The sequence below is a fragment of the Mobula birostris genome, chromosome 2, assembly GCF_030028105.1.
Source record: "Mobula birostris isolate sMobBir1 chromosome 2, sMobBir1.hap1, whole genome shotgun sequence".
NCBI classification, from domain to species: domain Eukaryota; kingdom Metazoa; phylum Chordata; class Chondrichthyes; order Myliobatiformes; family Myliobatidae; genus Mobula; species Mobula birostris.
Window position 1 is genome coordinate 205,806,787 of NC_092371.1, and position 23,032 is coordinate 205,829,818.

At 39.7% G+C, this 23,032-nt stretch overlaps 1 protein-coding gene across 1 annotated transcript in view; it reads right to left on the reverse strand.

The window, feature by feature from the left end:
- Nucleotides 1-8,557: 8,557 nt before the first annotated feature.
- Nucleotides 8,558-23,032, reverse strand: part of LOC140211131 (cytosolic 5'-nucleotidase 1A-like) — a 68,037-nt gene continuing 53,562 nt past the window's right edge. The window contains exon 7 of the mRNA XM_072280635.1: nt 8,558-8,857. Coding sequence (XP_072136736.1) covers nt 8,558-8,857 — 300 coding nt within the window. The remainder of the gene's footprint in view (nt 8,858-23,032) is intronic.

A 23,032-nucleotide genomic window follows, 5' to 3' on the forward strand; every position in this document is an offset into this window, starting at 1 on the left:
CTAATTCCACGTACATGCCATCTTTTGTGTAAAAAGTTGCTACTTGTCCCTCTTAAATCTTCTCCCTCTCATCTTAATTCTTATGCCTGTTAATGCTTGATTCCTCAGTCCTGCGAAAAAGACTGAGTACAGTGGTTTCTGGTTAATTGGGCCATTAGTTAATCAGGGCAGCTGGTTTTTTGCGACTACTCTTAAAAGTTAATCGAGAAAATAGCTGGAATCCCTTTGTTTATTTGGGACACCGGGAGTGAAAATGAAATGATTTTGTTACTTCAACAAGTTAGACACTATGAGGAATTTAAAGGTATCGACAATCGTCTTGAATTTTACAATGAAAATGAAGATATGGAGGATGTAATTGTTGATAGCATTGTATAAAGGCAGTCCATTATCTACACTAGGTGTCCACGCTGATTTTGCTCAATTTACCATCATACAAAAGAACATGGCAGCGTACACTGGATGAACTATTGGAAATTAATACACAGTTTTATAGTACTGTAGTAATATTGATAGTGCTCAAATTTGTTCTTTATTTTGTTTAAATACATAACTTGTTACTCAGCTAAATAGTAGTTTGTCATTTTTATACCTTTTTAACTATTTTCATGATACTTTGGTTAGTTGGGGCAGCCACAGATTTTGGCCAAAATGTTCTGGTCTAGATGTGTCCCAAATAACCGGAATCCACTGTGATTGTATATTCATCCTATATCTAGTCCCCTCATGTTTTATACGCCTCTGAAAGATGAGCGCTCGGTCTCCTACATACCATGGAATAAACCCCTAACCTAGCCAACCTCTCCTTCTAACCATTCCCTCAAGTCCTGGCAATGTAAATTTTTTGCACTCTTTCTTGTTTAATATCTTTCTTATAGCGAGTGACCAAAATCTGAATGCAGTACTCCAAGTGCAGCCTCAGCACATCCTGTTTAACCATGCCACACACTCCCAGCTCTTATACTCAATACCCTGATTTATTAAGGCCAGCTTGCCAAAAGCCTTCTTCACCACCCTGTGACTCCATTTTCAGTGAGTCAGGTATTTGCACTCCAAGGTTCCTCTGTCTATATCACTTAAGTACCCTAGGCTTCACTGTGAAAGTTCTACTGTGTTGCATTTTGACTTTCCAAAATGCAACACCTCCCAATTTTTCTGAATTTAACCCCATTTGCCATTCCTTGTCCCGATTACTCAGCTGATCAAGATCCCACTCCAATTTTCAATAAGCTTCTTATAAAATACATGATTTTAAATGAATCGGAGTAATGTAAATAAGTGATACTTGGAATTGGATTGTGTTAAAAGATTATGATTTTTTTTGTTTTGATGTGATGATTGATGCCAAGTATGTTGTTGTATAAGTAAGAGGGGTAGGCGTAATAAACTGTAGCTTTAGCCTACACCCTTTTGGTCTGTTTTAAAGAATATCTATGCTTTTTTGTTGTAATTTTGTCCTATGAAATCATCGTTGAAAATGATACATTTGTTATGTTTGTACTGACCAAAATAAATTTCATTCATTAACTTCCTACTATACCGCCAATTTTAGGGTCTTGTGCAAAGTCACTAACAATTCCTTGTACATTCTTATTCAAATCCTTGATATAGATGACAAACAAAAGCCTACTGTTTGGCATGTGATGTGCTCCTAATCTACTATAAGTTGCCAAGGTGTCACGAAAGCCATCATTGATATCCCGTGGGGTCATGATGGAATGAATATTTCATGCCATCCTTTTGGTCTGCAACCTCTGGCATGATTTTCCATAGGTTCCACCTTCAATGCATCTCTAGTACTTTCCAGTTGAGTGCGAATACACTCATTCGGTTCCAGCAATGCCCATTTGTTATAGCCCAAGAATCAGCACCCAGGGATTCTCCTTCCTCTCCTACTCTAACTTCAGTATTCTCCAAGAAGTTATCCTTAGCCCTTTCAATTAAAGTCTGCTGTTGGTAACATTATTAGAAAACATAGTGCCACTCTACTATATACAACAGTCAGCTTTGTCCGTCACATTGCTCAATTAATCCACTGTCATTAATTGTCATATTGCTTGTCCAACCATCAGCTACTGCATAAGCAGAGGATTCTTCCAATAGTATTTTGGGAAGACTTAATAGAACACCTTTGATATCTGGCCTCTGATTCTATCCACTCCCTGACAAATATATGAAGCTGCACCAGACGTGTCATGGCAGTGTAGTGACTAGCAGGACGCAATTACAGCCCGGGGTGTTGATGTTTCGATTTCAGTTCCCCCGCCTTCTGTAAGAAAATCTATACGTTCTTTCTGTCTGCATGTGAGGCTCCTCCAGGTGCTCTGGTATAATTCCACAATACAAGGAAGTACGTACCAGTTAGAAGGCTAATTGGTCATTGTAAGTTGTCCTGTGATTAGGCTAGGGTTAATTTGGTGGGTTGCTGGGTAACACAGTTCAGTGGACCAGAAGGGCCTGTTCCACGCTGTATCTCTAAATAAAAATTTATTTTTAAATCTTTGGTGGCATACTTGACTCCACAATGAACTTTAGATCACATACCATTACCTGGGCCATTTGCTTCCAAGTTAAAACTCTGTAACACTGCTTGACATCACTCCTGGGCCTCTCACCTGCCAAAACCCTGTCCATTCCTTGCTTTCTTTTACATTTGACTATTCCGATATATTCTTTGTCTGACTTCCTTGTTTTACCATTCATAAACCAGCTGTGGTGATATGACGTGGAAGAGCATGATTGGAGAGAGTTCTGAGCATGCGCAGGAATGATAGAAAGAACAAGAAACATGGTATTGTAAAAACGTTGTGGTTGTTGTTAAATAAAAGTTCTATTTCTTCCAGAAGATGGTTCTTTATTAGTAACCCACAGTATGTAAAAATATAAAGAACACAACATGGTGTCAGAAGTCGGTCTGGAAGAATAATACTTTTCCTAACACGGGAGAATCGAAGATAATTTTCTGAAAAAAGAGTTCAAACTGTTTTGGTTTTGCTAACAGTTTTACAAATGTGGGTTTGCAGCCTCCGTTGACACTTCAATTGTCTGGGAATGTAGCTGAGAACTGGAGAAAATTTAAGCAACGTTTTGAATTGTATTTATCGGCGATTGATGCGGATTGAAAACAGGAACAAAATGAAAGCTGCGCTTCTACTCCACGTAATAGGTGACAACGCAATTGAGGTGTATAATCATTTTATTTTTGAAAATGGAGATAATTTAAAGTTAAAATCGATAATGGATAAATTTGAAGCATTTTGTATACCGAAACGTAATGTGACGTATGAGTGGCATAGATTTTTTACGTGTATGCAGAGAGATTGTGAAACTATTGATCAATATGTTACTAAGTTGAGACATCGGAGTAAAACATGCGAGTTTGGGGAGCTGACAGACTCTCTCATCAAAGACAGAACTGTTTCTGGAATTCTGGATGATGGTCTGAGAGAAAGACTGTTAGGAGAACAAGACTTAGACTTGGAAAAAGCTTTGATGCTCTGCAAACCTTCGGAAACCGTGACATCACAGGCTAAAGGACTTTTCATTGAGAACTGCAACATGTTAGAAAAAGTAATAAAATGATAACAAAACCGACAGAGAGCAAGACGTCATCTCAGAGAAAAAAGTGATGTGATCGCTGTGGGGGGCAGCATCGGCCAAAACAGTGTCCAGCGTATGGGAAAATGTGCAACGACTGTGGTAAGAGTAATCATTTTTCACGCTGTTGCAGAAGTAGAAAGAAAATAAAACAAGTAAATGCAGTGCTTGAAAATGAACTGGAGGAGTTTTATATAGATGTGCTTTGTGAAAACAAACAAAGTAAGAATGGCTGGACTATTCTATTGCAAGTGAACCAAAACAATATTCTATTTAAACTTGATACTGGAGCACAAGTAAATGTTCTTGTGGAATCTCAGTTTAATGCATTAAAACCAAGACCAAAGGAACATAAGGCAAATATGATTGGGTATTCAGGTGCAGACATTCCAGTTAAAGGAACATGTGTGGCAAAAGAATCACACAAAAATATTGTGCACACACTTTCATTTGTGGTGGTGCCAAAGAATGTACAGTCAATACTCGGTTTATCTGCCTGTGAGAGACTGAATTTGGTGAGAAGAGTGTGAGTCCTGGACAGTGACACAGAGTCAGAATACAGTGACTTGATGAAAGAGTATGAGGACTTGTTCAAAGGGCTTGGTTATCTTCCAGGACAGCACACGATTAAAATTGACAACACAATGCCACCCGTAGTACATCCATGTAGAAAAGTGCCTTTTGCATTACGTCATCAACTGAAAACAGAGCTTGACGGAATGGAACAGCTAGGAGTCATAAAAAAAATTGATGAACCGTCTGAATGGGTCAACTCGCTTGCCATTGTTGATAAGAAAAATGAAAAATTGAGGACTTGCTTAGATCCAAGAGACTTGAATCGAGTCATTAAAAGAGAGTGTTTCAAATTGCCTACTTGTGAACAAATTATGCCACAGTTTGATAATGCAAAGTACTTTAGTAAATTAGATGCATCCTCTGGATTCTCGCAACTTAAACTAGATGAACGTTCAAAGTTGTGTACCTTTAACACTCCTTTTGCCAGATACTGTTTTCTTTGACTTCCATTTGGAATTGCATCAGCTCCTGAAGTGTACCATAAAACCATTCACATGCTCTATGAGCACATTGAGGGCGTGGATACTTCCATGGATGATATAATTGTTTGGGGATTATCTAAACAAGAGCATGACGCCAGGCTCAGACAAGTCTTTGAGGCAACACGCAAGGCAAACCTGAAGTTGAATAAAGACAAAATTCAGCTAGGAGTGTCTGAACTTACCTTTGAGGGTGATATCATCAGCAAAGAGGGTGTGCATCCTGATCCATTGAAGGTTTCTGCTATTGAGAACATACCAAGATCGCAATGTAAAAAGGATGTTCAAAGGTTCATGGGAATGGTCAACTACATGGGAAAACTCATACCCAATCTTTTGGAACAGCTTGCTCCATTGAGGCTGCTAACAGAAAAGAGAAACAAATGGAGCTGGAATCATGAACAGGAGAAGGCATGGCAAAATCTCAAGAAAGTGCTCACTAAAGAACCTGTGTTGAAATTCTATGATGTTGAGAGACCCATCAAAATCTCATGTGATGCATCTCAAGCAGGCTTAGGGGCAGTATTACTCCAGAAACATGATCAGCAATGGCTAAAAGTGGCATATGCATCTCGTTCATTATCTGATCCAGAAACAAGGTACAGTATGCCCAGATTGAAAAAGAATTGCTCAACATTATGTCTGCTTGCGAGAGATTTCATCAGTTTGTGTCAGGGCAACCTATTGATGTTGAAACTGATCATAAGCCTCTGATTACATTATTTCACAAACCTTTAAGTGACTGTCCTTTGCGAATTCAGTGAACGATGATCAAATTGCAAGTTATGTATTGAATGTTTCATACACACCTGGAAAATTCATGTACACGGCTGACATACTTTCCAGAGCTGTGGATCCAACAACAAAAGACGTCACAGGGACGCTGCTGATGTTCAGGCTTTTGTTAATATGATCATAGAGACTATAACTGTTGCTCCCGAAAAGTTGGAACTGCTGCGTCTTGAGACAGAGGAGGATAAAATTCTCAGTCATGTAATACAAGTGGTGATGGATGGATGGCCAGATAATAAGCATGACTGTACCTCAGAGGTACATGAATATTGGAACCACAGATCAAAACTTTCTGTTGTGGATGGGATATTGTACAAAGCCAGCAGAATTGTGATTCCTAGAGGTCTCTGGAAAGAAGTGCTTGGGAAAGTTCTTGAAGGCCACCTAGGTATTGAAAAATGTAAAAGAAGGACACGGGAAGTGATGTTTTGGCCCAGGATGAATCAAGAAATTGTGGAATTGGTGTCTTCTTGTCAAATATGCCTTAAATACCAACCTAGCAACCCTAAGGAGCCACTGCATCCACATCCTAGTCCTCAGAGACCTTATCAGAAAGTAGGCATTGATCTTTTTGTAACTGACAACAAAGATTATCTTTTAATAACAGATTACTGCTCATTGTATCCTAAAGTGTGTGGTCTGAGCAGAACAACTGCAGAGAATGTAATTACATGCATGAAATCAGTTTTTTCCAGACATGGTGTACCTGATGAAGTTTTCACAGACAATGGTCCACAGTTCAATGCTGAATGCATGAGACATTTTGCTCATGAATGGGGCTTTGTTCATACAACATCTAGTCCATTTTTCCTTCAATCCAATGGATTAGTTGAGAGATCGGTAGGAATTATGAAGAAACTGATGTACAAAGCAAAAGATAGTGGAGGTGATTTTTATAAAGCTTTGTTAGCCTATTGCAGTACTCCAATTGAATGTGGATTTTCACCTGCTCCGCTCTTGATGGGACACTGTTTGAGATCCAATCTGCCAATAGATGAGAGCCTTCTGAGAACAGAGGGAGGTGAACAAGTGAAAAGATGGAAAGATGAACACAAAGCAAAGCAGAAAACATACTTTGACAGATGTTCTCAATCATTACCTGAACTGCACCAAGGAGATGAAGTAAGGATACAAGACAAAATGAACACATGGACACAGAAAGCTACAGTATTTGAAGAAGTACAACCCACATCATACATGGTCCAAACAGAAGGAGCAGTGTTAAGAAGAAATCGCAAAGACCTCAAGAAAGAGCCAACTTTAGAGTTTCAGTTAACTAATGCAGACGAGACAAAACGTGGAAATAACAACGAAACGCAAGAACTGTGTGAACCGCTTAGAAGGTCTACTCGTGTTCATAAGCACCCAGGGAGGCTGATAGAGACATGTTAAATCATGCATTTGTTACGGTCAATATTGCTAATTGTTTTTCTTTTTAAGGAAAGGAAGATGTGGTGATATGACATGATTGGAGAGAGCTCTGAGCATGCGCAGGAATGATAGAAATTTCGAGAGACATGGTATTGTAAAAACATTGTGGTTGTTGTTAAATAAAAGTTCTATTTCTTCCAGAAGAAAGTTATTTATTAGTAATCCACGGTAGGTATGAATATAAAGAACACAACACCAGCAGTCATTCAAAGCCTTGCTGACAGTGTCCTAACTTGTACCAAATCATGTTCAAGCACTACTAATAAACCACCTGAATTATACTTGCAACTGGTTTAATAATTACCTCAATGTTTCAAATTTTCATCCTGTTTTGAAACTTCATCACCCCTCTCCCCCAACCCTTCATTATAACCTTTTCCATCTTAACTTCCACCAAGGTATCTGGTCCTGCAATTTTAATCTCATCATCATTTGCAAATTTAAAAGCTCCATCATTGGCAAAAGTACCTTTTCCTACCAAGGTCTGCAGATCCAGAATTCCTTTTTAATAAATCTCCACCACTACAGTATCTCTCTCTTTCCTTTTTTTCAAAGGGTTCTTAAAATCTCCCTGTTTGACTAAACCAAACCACCTGAATTCCTTCATATGCTCTTTGGTACCAAATTTTGTTTAATAATGTTCCTTTGAAATATGTTATACATCGAAGTTCCTGTAATAGTAAATCACTGAACATATTTCTGATTCTTCAGTGTGGAATCTGCAGTTCTGAAAGATAGATTAGATGGATCAATATTGCAATATTGATTTTTCACTTTTGTCATGACTTCATTTTAAATTGATAAGTACTTTGTCTTTTTAAAAATAGAGTGGATCGTGAATCATACACTCCCACACTCCCAAGTTAGTTCATAACTTGGTACAGTCTTAATGTATTTTGATATGAAATTGGCTATATAAGTAAAATGCTTCATAATTGCTGTTAAAATTTCACATACTATTCAGATTTGTTGAAATTTATCCAACAAGCATTTTAATAATTATTTTTTGATTTTAGCAAGAAAGAGCTACGTGATGTTTGAGATTCAAACAATGCACAAACGTAAGTTGTATCTTAGGTGCCTGATAAAGTGTTTAGACCATGAATATGGGCTATTGGCTGTGCTGAACTTTTATCCTATTATTCGATATTTAAATCAGATATCCAGTTAGCTTTGGAGAATGACTTTTATGGCATATACTTTAGCAATTTTTCTTAATTGAGCTTTGAAATATGCCAGGTTTAAAGAAATTCTATACTGGGAATCAATATAATCCTATAATTTTAATGAATGTATATTATCTCAGAAGTAATAAAAAGCTTAAGGTGGCCAACACCACAACTTAAACAACACCATTTCTAATTAGGATTTAAGATTAAAAGGACCAATATTTACATACTATAGATGAGTATTTTTTGTAATCATTTTAGAACCCATCAAATCTGCAATTAATGTAACCAGCCAGCAAATGCAAATTCAACAATAAAATTCTATTTTAAAAAGGCAATGATAATACATTTTATTAGCTTTAGTTATTTTTGATCCTAATAGAGCCTGGTTAAAATTAATAATAAAACACACAGCTACAAAATCTTCCAGTATTGTAGCTTTAATTTTCCTTGTTGTATACAGTTGGCATTGTTAAAAAAGACATCAATGATTATGAAGAATTATTCCAGCCCTTAACGGATCTTGCCTTGTGTACCAACTGCTACATTTGATTGGTTGAATGCCTGTTCATCAAAGTAAAGATGTGGGCATATTTTATCTAAAAGTACCGTTGCAGATAGGTCAGATAAGATGAATGCCTCGTCAACTTCCAGCCCCCAGCTACGAATTGTCTTCAAAGCTTTTAATCCAACAGCAGAACCGCCCTTTTTTATGATCATGAATACTCGAATTGGACAATCCTTACGTTCATTTTTGGCATAGAACTTTTTCTGGAGTTTTCCGACTGCTTCCAAAAATCCTACGAGGGGGCCCTATTTGTGAAACAGGTGAATTACAATTTGGAGAAACAACGAGTGCATATTTTCCAAAATTTGATAATTCAACTTGTGCTACAATTATATTCCATTATTTCAACAACTCTTTCTCTTACTCACCAATCCCACCTCCCAGCTAAATATCCAGTCACAATTTCAGAGTTTTTCTGAACTCCAATTAGGTCTAACTTTTAATCAACCTTTACATTTCACAATAAACATATCCTTTTCCTTAGGGACAAAAATTTTGCTTCGATTCAGTCAGAGTCATTTCTGGAAGAACTTCCAGTTCTACAGAAAGTTATGGAAACTTCCTTAAAACCTGCTGCATTGTTGAAATGTTTATCTCTTTTATTTTCATTCTAACATATTTATTTCAATTCTGTAGAACCCATTCTTTTCCAATTACAGTATATTCATAAGGTTTCCAGGCATTTAGGAAAGGTTAAGGTAATATTGTTCTTTTGAAATTCTACCCCTTCAACATTGAAAGATTTCTACAAATAGAAATGTTTCACAAAATCATGTAATTAAACTTTGTGATGATATAATGAGGGTAATGTTCCATTTGCGTCTGTAGCATTTTAAGAGCAAGTCAGGTGTGGGGTTCCAAAAATACACAACAAATATGTGAAGGTCCAAAGGTACCAGATTCTACTTGTAATTTCATTCTGGAATATTGGGGAGTAGGATGGGAAAGAGAAGGCTGAAATTCCATTTGACCCAGGAAATTTGCTGAATGCCAGAGATTGTGGACCAAGAAGAAAGAAGTACACACTTGGATTCTCTTTGCCCCCAGTAATAAGACATGCAGACCACTTGAGGACCCAAAACCTACATCCCTGTCGGAATGAAAAATGATCAATACCTACATTAAAGATATAAGTGGTACAGATAAAAGTTAGCTTAAAAACTATCTAAAGCCAGTTCCATACTCTTCTTGCACCTCAAAAGTCATCTACTTATAGTTACATTAGCACAAACCTTCTCCCAGTGAGAAGGTCCACAAAATCAACACACTAATTTTTTTTTAATGTAGCATGATCCTTTTACCATGAGTTAACATATCTAAATATAAACAAACAAAACAACTTTACTTTTATCTGAATTAACTATAGTGACTGATTATATTTATACAACTTTTCAACAAACTTTTTAGTATAAATTAGGTTATGATATTTCAAATTGAGCACATTACATTCTACTGCTGTTGTTTTCAGTTTTCCAAGGTAATAAGTGGAATTGGGACATTGCCTACTGACGCGAGCAGTGTCATGACACACTAGTTTGCAGCAGTGCAGTGATTCTAATAAACCTTCAGTACCAAGATCTCTCTGCATATACTGATGTACTCCTGGGGATACTTAAGAAATGTTAAGCTGTCCGTCCTGACTTCTGAGAAACAGTCTATTTAAAAGGAATCAAAAATATCCACAGCAAGCACCAATATAAAATTATAACAATATATTGGTTTAAACAAAGTATATTATTTAGGCATTAAGACATTGACACAAGTGTCCAAGTGAGGCACCTTTGTGTTTGTCCATGCAGGCAGGTCTGGAAATGTGCTACATGCTTGTTGAACTGATTGCCTCGCCTAAATATCCTTGAGCCGTAGAAGCATAATCTTGAATCTTGTTATATTAAATTAAGTAATCCGTGATAGCTGAAGAACCCTATGAAGAATTTGTCTTCTTTAGTTGTGTGCTTTCAGTAGGACTACTTCACTTCAAACTTTATTAGACATTCAGACCAAACATGGACAAAAGCATTACATTTCAGTGACAATGAGTGCTCTTGACATCAAGGAGCAGTTAATGAAGCATACCATCATGAAGCCATGAGAAATGAAGAGAACACTCTCCACTAGCAGAAGTCCTACAAAGCAACAAAAGAATGGTTGCTGTTGTTTGAAGTAAACCATCTTTTAAGACCATTAGACTTAGGAGCAGAATTGGGCCATTTGGCATATTGAGTCTGCTCTGCCACTTGATCATAGCTGATTTAACTCTGCCATTTGACCATAGCTGATTTGATCAGCTCTCAACCTCAGTCTCTTGCTTTCTCCATGTAACATTTTATGCCCTTACTAATCAAGAATCTACCAACTTCAGCTTTAAGTATACTCAGTGACATCACCTCCACAGCCATCTGTGGTAATGAATTCCACAGATTCACCATTCTATGGCCAAAGAAATCCTTCATAGAAACATAGAAAATATACAGCACAATACAGGCCCTTCAGTCCACAAAGCTGTGTCGATCATGTCCCTACCTTAGAACTACTGAGGCTTTACCCATCACCCTCTATATTTCTAAGCTCCATGTAGCCATCCAGGAGTCTCTTCAAAGACCCTATCGTTTCCGCCTCCACCACCGCCACCGCCACCAGCAGCCCATTTCATGCACTCACCACTCTCTGCGTAAAAAACTTATCCCTGACATCTCCTCTGTACCTACCTCCAAGCACCTTAAAAATATGCCCTCTCGTGCTAACCATTTCAGCCCTGGGAAAAGGCCTCCGACTATTCACATGATCAATGCCTCTCATTATCTTGTACAACTCTATCAGGTCACATCTCATCCTCCATCATTCCAAGGAGAAAAGGCCGAGTTCAATCAACCTATCATCATAAGGCATGCTCCCCAATCCAGGCAACATCTTTGTAAATCTCCTCTGAACCATTTCTATGGTTTCCACGTCCTTCCTGTAGTGAGGCGACCAGGACTAGGCACGTACTCCAAGTGGGGTCTGACAAGGGTCCTATATAGCTGCAACATTACCTCTCAGCTCTTAAACTCAATCCCGCGATCGATGAAGGCCAGTACACTGTATGCCTTCTTAACCACAGAGTCAACCTGTGCCAAGAGACTTACCATTAATGCTATATTCTGCCATCATATTTGACCTACCAAAATGAACCACCTCACACTTATCTGGGTTGAACTCCATCTGCCACTTCTCAGCCCAAGCCCTTGCATCCTATCGATGTCCCATTGTAACCTCTAACAGCCTTCCACACTATCCACAACACCCCCAACCATTGTGTCATCAACAAGTTTACTAACACAACCATCCACTTCCTCATCCAGGCCATTTATAAAAATCACGAAGAGTACAGGTCCCGAACAGATCCCTGAGGCACACCACTGGTCACCGGCCTCCATGCAGAATATGACACGTCTACAACCACTCTTTGCCTTCTATAGGCAAGCCATTTCTGGATCCACAAAGCAATGTTCCCTTGGATCCCATGTCTCCTTACTTTCTCAATAAGCCTTGCATGGGGTACTTTATCAAATGCCTTGCTAAAATCCATATGCACTACATCTACTGATCTACCTTCATCAATGTGTTTAGTCACATCCTCAAAAAATTCAATTAGGCTCGTGAGGCACGACCTGCCTTTCACAACACCATGCTGAATATTCCTTATCATATTATGCCTCTCCAAATGTTCATAGACCCTGCCTCTCAGGACCTTCCCCGTCAATCTACTAACCACTGAAGTAAGACTCACTGGTCTACAATTTCCTGGGCTACCCCTACTCCCTTTCTTGAATAAGGGAACAACATCTGCAGCCCTCCAATCCTTCGGAACCTCCCCCATCATCATTGATGATGCAAAAATCACAGCCAGAGGCTCAGTAATCTCCTCCCTTGCTTCCCACAGTAGCCTGGGGTACATCACGTCTAGTCCCCGTGACTTATCCAACTTGATGCTTTCCAAAAGCTCCAGCACATCCTCTTCCTTAATATCTACATGCTCAAGCTTTTCAGTCCGCTGTAAGTCATCCTTACAATCGCCAAGATCCTTTTCCGTAGTGAATACTGAAGCAAAGTATTCATTAATTACCTCTGCTATTTCATAGTCATAGTCATAGTCATAGTCATACTTGACTATGTATACTTTCCTCTGGTTCCATACACATTTTTCTACTGTTACACTTGATTGGTCCTATTTTCTCACGTCTTATCGCCTTGCTCTTCATGTACTTGTAGAACGCCTTGGGGTTTTCCTTAATCCTGTCCGCCAATGCCTTCTCATGGCCCCTTCTGGCTCTCCTAATTTCATTCTTAAGCTCCTTCCTGCCAGCCTTATAATCTTCTAGAATCCTATCATGACCTAGTTTTTTGAACCTTTTGTAAGCTCTTCTTTTCTTCCTGACTAGAATTACAACAGTCTTTGCACACCACAGATCGTGCACCCTACCATCCTTTCCCTGTCTCATTGGAATGTACCTACTCAGAACCCCATGCAAATATCCCCTGAACATTTGCTACATTTCTTCCGCATGTTTCCCTGAGAACATCTGTTTCCAATTTATGCTTCCGAGTTCCTGCCGGATAGCCTCATATTTCCCCTTAATCCGATTAAACATTTCCCTAACTTGTCTGTTCCTATCCCTCTCCAATGCTATGGTAAAGGAGATAGAAATGTCATCTCTATTCTAAAGAGACATCTTTGTATTCAGAGGCAGCGCTCTCTAGTCCTAGACTCTCAATATTCGAAAGGTTTCAATGAAATCCCTCCTCATTTTTCTAAACACCTATTAGTGTTTAGAAAGACTAGCCCAGAGCCATCAAGCACTCCTCATATGTTAACCCTTTCATTCATGGGATAATCCTCATGAATCTCTTCTGGATACTTTCCAATGCCAGCACATCATTTCTTAGATAAAGGGTCCATAACTGCTTACAATACTCCAAATGTGGTCTGATCAATGCCTTATAAAGCTTCGTCCAAGGCACCATTGTAGATGTTCCCCCCGGTCAATGGTGTAAGTCAAACTTTCTTTAGCTGCTTCATCAGTGACTTCCATTCCATGTAACTAGAAGTGGTAATGCTCACTAATGATTTGTTACTACTTGTAACTTACCAGAAAATGAAGCTGACTATGCTTCCATCTAGCTAGATTTGGACAATATTCAGGTATACACTGCTATGTGAGAAATAACATACATGTCACACAGATGGTAGATAATGAGTTTGTAACCATCTACTCTTGACAGTCAAAAGTACTGCCTTTGTTGAGTACTGGAGGGAATAGCACTTACTATGTTATTGGTCAACTGGGTAAAACAATTAAATACTGTGGCTACTTAAATATGGGTGACTCATCTCCTGATTCACTAAACCGTTCTACCACCACAAGATGGCAAACATGATGGAATCACCTCTGCTACTTTGGAAGAATGAAGTTCCAATGCTGCTCAAGAAACTCAAAACTAACCAGGGCAATGTGGAGTGCTGACTGTTCACAGAGTCATACAATCATAGAATCACATCCAATACTCAAACATTTATCTCTTCCACAACCAGCATCCACTAACCGTGAACTGTGTATAAAGTGCATTGCATTTATTCACCCAATATACTCCAATGTCACCATCTAACAGCATATCCTGGAACTTCTCCTTCAAACCTATATATGTCACAATCTACAACCCTGAGGTTCCTCTTCTTCAGGCCAATCACAGTAAATACAAGAAGCACAACAGAATCAATGAAAGACCAAAACCAACAGGGCAAACAACAACCAATGTCCAAAATAAAACCCAATAAACTTTGCAAATACAAAAATAAAGAAAAATAATAAATACATATAAGACAAACAAAAAATAAATAAATATATTAAGCACATGAGATGAAGAGTCATGGGAAGTGAGTCCATAGGTTGTAGAAATAGTTCAGTGGTGAGACAAGTGAAGTTATTTCCTCTGGTTCAACAGCCTGATGGTTGGAGGGTGATAACTGTTCCTGAAGTTAGTAGAGTGGGTCAGCAGCCTCCTGTACCTTCTTCCTGATAACAGCAGTGAGAAGAGAGCATGGCCTAGATGATGGTGGGGTGGGGTGGGGTGGGGGGGTGCGATGATGATGGATGCTGCTTCCCTGTGACAGCACTCCATATAGATGTGCTCAATAGGTGGGGAAGGCTTTGCCAGTGATGAACTGGGCCATATCCACTACTTTTGTAGGCTTTTCCATACAAGGCATCAGTGTTCCCTCCCATACCAGGCCATCATAAATCCACTCAATATACTCTCATAGTCAGAGTCATAGTCATACTTTATTGATCCTGGGAGAAATTGGTTTTCGTTACAGTTGCACCATAAATAATATAGTAATAGAACCATAAATAGTTAAATAGTAATACGTAAATTATGCCAGTAAGTTATGAAATAAGTGCAGGACCAGCCTATCAGCTCAGGGTGTCTGACCCTCCAAGGGAGGAGTTGCCACAGGCAGGAATGACTTCCTATGACGCTCTGTGCTGCATCTCGGTGGAATGAGTCTCTGGCTAATTGTACTCCTGTGCCCACCCAGTACATTATGTAGTGGATGGGAGACATTGACCAAGATGGCATGCAACTTAGACAGCATCCTCTTTTCACACACCACCGTGAGAGAGTCCAGTTCCATCCCCACAACATCACTGGCCTTACGAATGAGTTTGTAAGTTCTGTTGGTGTCTGCTACCCTCAGCCTGCTGCCCCAGCACACAACAGCAAACATGATAGCACTGGCCACCACAGACTCGTAAAACATCCTCGGCATCGTCCGGCAGATATTAAAGGACCTCAGTCTCCTCAGGAAATAGAGATGGCTCTGACTCTTCTTGTAGACAGTCTCAGTGTTCTTTGACCAGTCCAGTTTATTGTCAATTCGTATCCCCAGGTACTTGTAATCCTCCACCATGTCCACACTGACCCCCTGGATGGAAACAGGGGTCACCAGTACCTTAGCTCTCCTCAGGTCTACCACCAGCTCCTTAGTCTTTTTCACATTAAGCTGCAGATAATTCTGCTCACACCATGTGACAAAGTTTCCTACCATAGCCCTGTACTCAGCCTCATCTCCCTTGCTGATGCATCCAACTATGGCAGAGTCATCCGAAAACTTCTGAAGATAACAAGACTCCGTGCAGTAGTTCCACAACACACCTATTGAAGTTTGTCAAAATTTTATGTGATATGCCAAATATTTGCAAACTTCTAAGAAAGTAGAGGCACTACTGTGCTTTCTTTGTAATCCAATTATTTACCAAGCAAAACTGAAATGGTTCAAGGAGGATCAACAGCATCTTATTAAGGGCAATTAGGAATAGGAAATAAGTTCAGTATTTTATGCCAACAGCATCATCCTACAGAGGAACAAATAATCAAGTTTCTTGATTATATTGTTAAGATTCTGATGTAAGATTCTTCAGTTTTTTTTGTCTATTAGTTCCATGCCACGACTGACTTGTGAGATTTAAAAGAGCAATCTTTAATTGGTAGTGAACTAACTTTACTTGACTGTTGTAGGTGTTCTAGCAGGCTACGGTTTAGGAATAGAAGCAAAGAAAACTCTAAAAGCAGAAGTAGCTTACACAGCAGTGAGATTCTGCTCAGTAAGTTCTGCAGTTACTAGAAGCACATAACATAGGTTTTCTGTTGGCTGTTCTTCATTCTAGAACATAGAACAGAACAGAACAGGAGCAGGCTATTCAGCCCACAATGTTGTGCCAAACCAGCTAAAAAACAAACCAGTAACACCCAAATTTCTAATCTCTCCCATCTTCACAATGTCCACATCCACCTTCCTTACATCCATGTGCCTATTGAAATGCCTCTTAAAAGCTTCTAATGTATTTGTCTTCACCACCATATCAGGCAGCTCATTCCAGGCATTCACCACTCTTGAGTAAAAAGCTTACCCCTCACATTCCCTTTGAACCTGCCCCCTCTCACCTTCAATGCATGCGCTCTGGTGTTCGACATTTCAAACGTGGGAAACAGATACCCCCTGTCTACTCTATCTATGCCACTCATTATCTTATAAACCTCTATCAGATCTCCCCTCAGCATGCAGCGTTCCAGAGAAAACAACCCAATTCGTCCACACTCTCATGACAGCGCATGCCCTCTAAATCAGGCAGCGTCTTGGTAAACCTCTTCTGCACCCTGTTAAAAGCCTCAACATCCTTCCTATGGGGGGGGGGGCAACTAGAACGATATGCAATACTCCAGATGTGGCCTAACCAGAGTTTTATAAATTTGCAACATAACCTCTTGTTTTTGAAATCAGTGCCTCAACTAATAAAAGCAAGCATTCCATAAGCCTTCTTGACCACCTTATCAACCTGTGTAGACACTTTCGAGGAGCTATGACCTTGGATTCCAAGATCTCTCTGCTCAGCAACATGGTTAAGGACCTTGCCCTTAACAGTGTACTGTTAACTTGCATTTGTCGTACCAAGGGGCAACTCCTCACATTTATCTGGGTTAGACTCTATCTGCCATTTCTCTGCCCAGATCAGTCACTGATCTACATTGCACTGTATTCTTTGCCAGTCTTCTACACTATCCACAACACCACCAACCTTTGTATCATCTGCAAATTTACCAACCTACCCATCTACATTTCCATCCAGGTCATTTACATGCATTACAAACAGCAGAGGTCCCAGCATAGATCCCATATGAACACCACTAATTTCAGACCCCCAGCTCGAATAAGTCCCTTCAACCATTACCCTCTTTCTTCTATGCGAAAGCCAGAATCCAAACAGCTAATTCGCCATAGACCCCATGCATCTTACTGTTCTGGATTAGCCTCCCATGAGTGACTTTGTCAAACACTTTACTAAAATTCATGTAGGCAACATCCACCGCCCTACCCTCAACAATCTCTCTCGCCACCTTTCAAAAAACTCAATTAAGTTGCTAAGGCACGACCTACCACTCACAAAGCCATGCTAACTCTCCCTAATTAGGCTATGAGTTTCCAAATACTCATACATCCTACCCCTAAGAATTTCTCTACAACTGATATGAGACTCACCAGTCTATAGTTCCCAGGATTTTCCCTTGTTCTCTTCTTAAATAGAGGTATAATATTAGCCAGTCACAAGTCTTCCAGGACTTCGCCTACGGCTAGAGAGGACACAAAGATACTGATCAAGGCCCCAACAATCTTGTCTGTTGCCTTCTTCAATAACAAGGGGTAAATCCCACCAGGCCCTGGGGACATCCACCTTAATACTCATTAGGAAGCCTAACACTTCCTCCTCTTTAACATCTAAATGCCCTAACATATTTATACACTCAGCATTGATCTCCTGGTCCTCCAGATCCTTTTCTTTGATAAATACTAAAGCAAACTACTCAACAGGTACCTCCACATCCAAGCAAATGTTCCCAACCTTGAGTGGTCCCATCCTAGTTATCCTCTTGCTCTTGATGTATATATCGAATGCCTTGGGATTCACCTTAATTCTACTTGCCAAGGACTTTTCATGTCCTTTGCTGGCTTTCCTAATTTCCTTCTTTAGTTCTTTTCTGCCTTCTTGACAATCTACATGTGCTTCATTTGATCATAATGTCTGAAGCTTTACATACTTTTCCTTTTTCTTCTTGACTATGTTCATCACATCTCTGGACACTGAAGGTTCTCTTATCGTTCCAACCCCATCCATCCTTCCTGTACTCTGTGTAATTCATCTTTTTAACACACTCCACGTGTCTGATGTGGACTTGCCAAAGAAAGGGTGTTCCCAATTAACTCTAAGATGAGAAAACATGCAGATTCTGGAATCAAAGCAACACCATAAGACCATAAGATGTTGGAGCAAGAAGCAGGCCATATGGCCCATCAAGTCTGCTCTGCTCTGCCATTTCATCATGGCCACTCCAATTTTCCTCTCAGCCCCACTCACCTGCCTTCTCCTCATATCCCTTCATACCCTAACCACTTAAGAACCTATCAACTTCTGCCTTAAATATACACAAAGATTTGGCCTCCACAGCTGCCTGTGGCAAAAACTCCAGATTCACCACTCTCTGGTTAAAAAAATTCATCCACATCTCTGTTCAAAAAGGACACCCCTCTATTCTGAGGCTGTGTCCTGTGGTCCTACACTTTCCCATCATAGGAAACACCCTCTCCACATTTACTCCATCAAGACCTTTCACCATTTGATAGGTTTCAATGAGGTCACCCCTCATTCTTCTGGATTCCAGCGAATACAGGCCCAGAGCAATCAAACACTCTTCATATGAGAGGCCATTCATTCCTGCAATCTTTTTCATGAACCTCCTTTGAACCCTCTTCAGTTTCAGCACATCCTTTCTAAGGTAAGGGCCCCAATACTCCAAGTGAAGCCTCAGCAGTGCTTTATAAAGTCTCAAAATTACATCTTTGCTTTTATATTTTAATCCTCTTGAAATGAATGCCTCAGACTCTACCTGCAAATAAACCTTTGGGAAGTCCTGCACAAGGACTCCCAAGTCCCTTTGCACCTCAGTTTTTTTTTGTATTTTCTTGACATTTAGAAGATAGGCAACCCTTACATCTCTTATACCAATATCCATACTGATATTGCATGACCATACACTTCTCAACACTGTATTCCATCTGCCATTTCACTGCCCATTCTCCTACTCTAAGTCCTTCTGTAGCCTCTCTATTTCCTCAAAACTACCTGCCCCTCCATCTACTCTCACGTTGTCTGTAAACTTTGCAATAAAGCCATCAATTTCATCATCCAAATCACTGACATATAAGATAAAAAGAATCGGTTCCAACACAGACCCCTTTTGGACACCACTAGTCACAGGCAGCCAGCCAGAAAAGGCTCCCTTTATCCCCATTCTTTGCCTCCTGCAAATCAGCCACTGCTTGAGCCATGCTAAAAACTTCCCTGTGATAACACGAGCTTCAGGTGACTTATCTACCTTCAGACCTTTCAGTTTCCCAAGATCATTCTCTCTAGTTATGGTAACTTCACACACTTCATGACCTCTGACACCTGGAATTTCCACCATACTGTTAGTGTCTTCCACAGTGAAGCCTGATGCAAAATACTTATTCAGTGTGTCTGCCACTTCCATTACCATCTCTCCAGCATAGTTTTCCAGTGGTCCAATATCCACCCTCGCCTCTCTTTTACACTTCATGTATCTGAAGAAACTTTTGGTATCCTCTTTAATATTATTGGCTAGCTTACTTTTATATTCCAACTTTACCTTCTTAATGACTTTTTCAGTGACCTTCTGTTGGTTTTTAAAAGATTATCAATCCTCTAACTACCCAATAATTTTTGCTCTATTATATGCCCTCTCATTGGCTTTTATGTTCACTTTGACTTCTCATGTTAGCCACCGTTACGTCATCTTTCCTTCAGAATACTAATTCCTCTTTGTGAAGCATATGTACTGTGCCTTCTGAATTGGTTTCAGAAAATTCAGCCATTGCTGCTCTGCTGTCATCCCTGCAAATGTTCTTTTCCAATCAATTCTGGCCAACTTCTCTCGCATGCCTCTGTAATTCCCTTTATTCTACTGAAATACTGATACAACTGACTTTAATTTCTCTTTCTCATGACTTCAGCTTCTCCTTCTCAGACATTTGGTCCTCCTTCTCAAAGTGCTGGAGGAACTCAGCAGGCCAGACAGCATCAAAAGAAAAGAGTAAATAGTTGATGTTTGGGGCCGAAACGTCAACTGTTTACTCTTTTTTAGAGATGCTGCTTGGCGCAATTGATTCTTCTTAGTTCCTGGCTAATGCCCTCATAATTTGTTCTATTCCAATTTAAAACTATCCCCAAGGACCATCCCTCTCCTTATCTATAGCTATCCTGAAAGTTAAGGAGTGGTGGTCACTGTTTCTTAACTGCTCACCCAGTGAAAGGTCAATCACCTACCAGGCTCATTATCGACCAGCAAGTCTAGTACAGCCCCTCCTTCTGTTGGACGGTCCACATATTGATTTAAGAAACCTTCCTGGATACACTTTATAAATTATGCCGCATCTAAACCTCTTACACTAAGAAGGTCCCACATTAGATTAGGGAAGTTGAAAACCCTCATGACAACAACCCTGTTATTTTAACACATTTCCTTACTCTGATTACATATCTGTACCTCAATGTCCCAGTGGCTATCGGGGGGGGGGGGGGTAGTTTGTAATACAATCCCATCAGTGTGATTGCACCCTTCCTAGTCCTGAGTTCTACCCAAATGAACTAATTGTCTGATCCTCTCCAGTATACCTCTCCCGTGTGCAGCTGCGACTCCCCCCCCCCACCTCCTCCTCTATCTTTTCTAAAACCTCGAAAACCTAGTATGTTAATCACCCATTCCTGCCCCTCTCCCAACCAATTTTCAGGAATAGCCACATCATAGTTCCATGTACTGATCCATGCTGTAAATTCATCACTCTTACCCATAATGCTCCTAGAATTAAAATAAACGCACTTCAAACTATCCGACCCATCATATCTGTTATTCTGATTTTGACTTTGAACACTTTCCCTAACATCTAACTTCTGGTCTGATCCTTCCTTTACTGACCTGGTGCTCTGATTCTCAGTCCCTTGCAAAACTAGTTTAAACTCTCACAAGTCACATTAGCAAACCTCCTGGCCAGGATATTTATTCCCCTCCAGTTCAGATTTAACACCTGCCTCTTGTACAGGTCACCCCCTCCCTAAAAAAGGTTCCAATAACCCAAGAACTTGAAACCCTGTCTGTCCCCTGCACCGTCTCCTCAGCCACTCATTCGTCCATGCTATTATCCCACTCCTACCTGTGGCACCGGGAGTAATCCAAAAATTACCACCTTGGAGATCATTCTCTTTAACCACTTTCCTAACTCTGTTTACTCACTGCATAGGACCTCTTCCGCTTTTCTGCCTATGTCATTTAGCCAATATACCCCACGACCTCTGGCTAAGATTCCATCTTGTCAATGATTGGGCTGCTCTGTCATGGTGTAGCTCATTAGGTACAAAGCATGGCAGCACTGGGTTACAGTTAGTATGCCCTATAAATTTTGTGCAATCTGTAATTCCTGTAGTTTCAATAAAACAAAAACAGCAAGTGCTCAAAATATTGATAAGTACTTCTTTGCCATGACTGTAATCTATTCTCATTTACTTGTTTGTGCCTGCAAGTTGTGTATCCAGATGTTGAGAAGTTATGTGTCTTTCACTCAAGGCACTTCACATGTGGGCACTATCAACATGCCCTGAACCTTGAAGGAATAGCTGTTATCTACAGAATCATGCTGTGTGTCACTGTAGTCTGCCTCAGTAACATAATGGGGTGATGGTGGAGTAGAAGGCACATATCCATCTGGAAGAAGGAATGCATATTCTTTTACCATTGAAGTAATGCTACTCTCTTGGTGATACATTTGAAAAAAAATCTTTGCTTTGAATTAATTTACATATGTTGCTAGACTCATTTGAAATGGCTAGTTGCTCTCACTGGCTGCTTTACAAAAATGTATTCTGAAAGCATACAGTCACAATGATACTTTCAAACAGTTTCACACAATCTAATAAAATAACATCAAAGATGGACTTTAGTTTGGGCATATGTGTATCATTAGGTATGCGCGTGTATATATTACCAGGACTGTTCTGCCTCTACAACAATACCATTATTAATCAATCTTCCTGACACCCATCTGGCAACATTTCTGTGAGCCACACTGGAAACTCTGAATGAATTCAGTGTGAGTGTGATTTCCAAATATTGTTTTATTTAGAGATACAGCACAGTAACAGTCCCTTCTGAACAAACAAGACTGCACTGCCCAATTACACCCATGTGGCCAAATAACCTACTATCCCATATGTCTTTGGAATGTGGGAGGAATTGGGAGCAACTGGAGGAAACGTACATGGTCATGGGGAGAATGTACAAACTCCTTAGAGACAGCAGCACAATTTAACCTGGATTGCTGGTGCAGTATTAGTGTTGCGCTAACTGCGATGTGCCATACTGATTTTATTTGTTTTATTAATACATGGTTTGATGTGATCTATAAAAACAATATGAAGCATGATTGCTGTTGCTGTTTCTCCCTTTTAAAGTTCAAAGTAAATTTTATAATCATATAACCCTGAGATACATCTTCTTGTGGGCATACTCAATAAATCAATAGAATGATAATCATAACAGAACTAATGAAAGACCACCCAAAATGCATTCAACCAGAGTGTAGGAGACAACAACTTGTGCAAATACAAAAAGTAGAAATAATAATAAAAAATAAATAAGCAATAGATAATTAGAACTATCCTTGAAAATGAATCCATTGGTTGTGGGAACATTTCAATGATGGGGCAAGTATCTTTGGAATAATGGAATTTTTATCTGTATTCCACTTGAAAAATTAC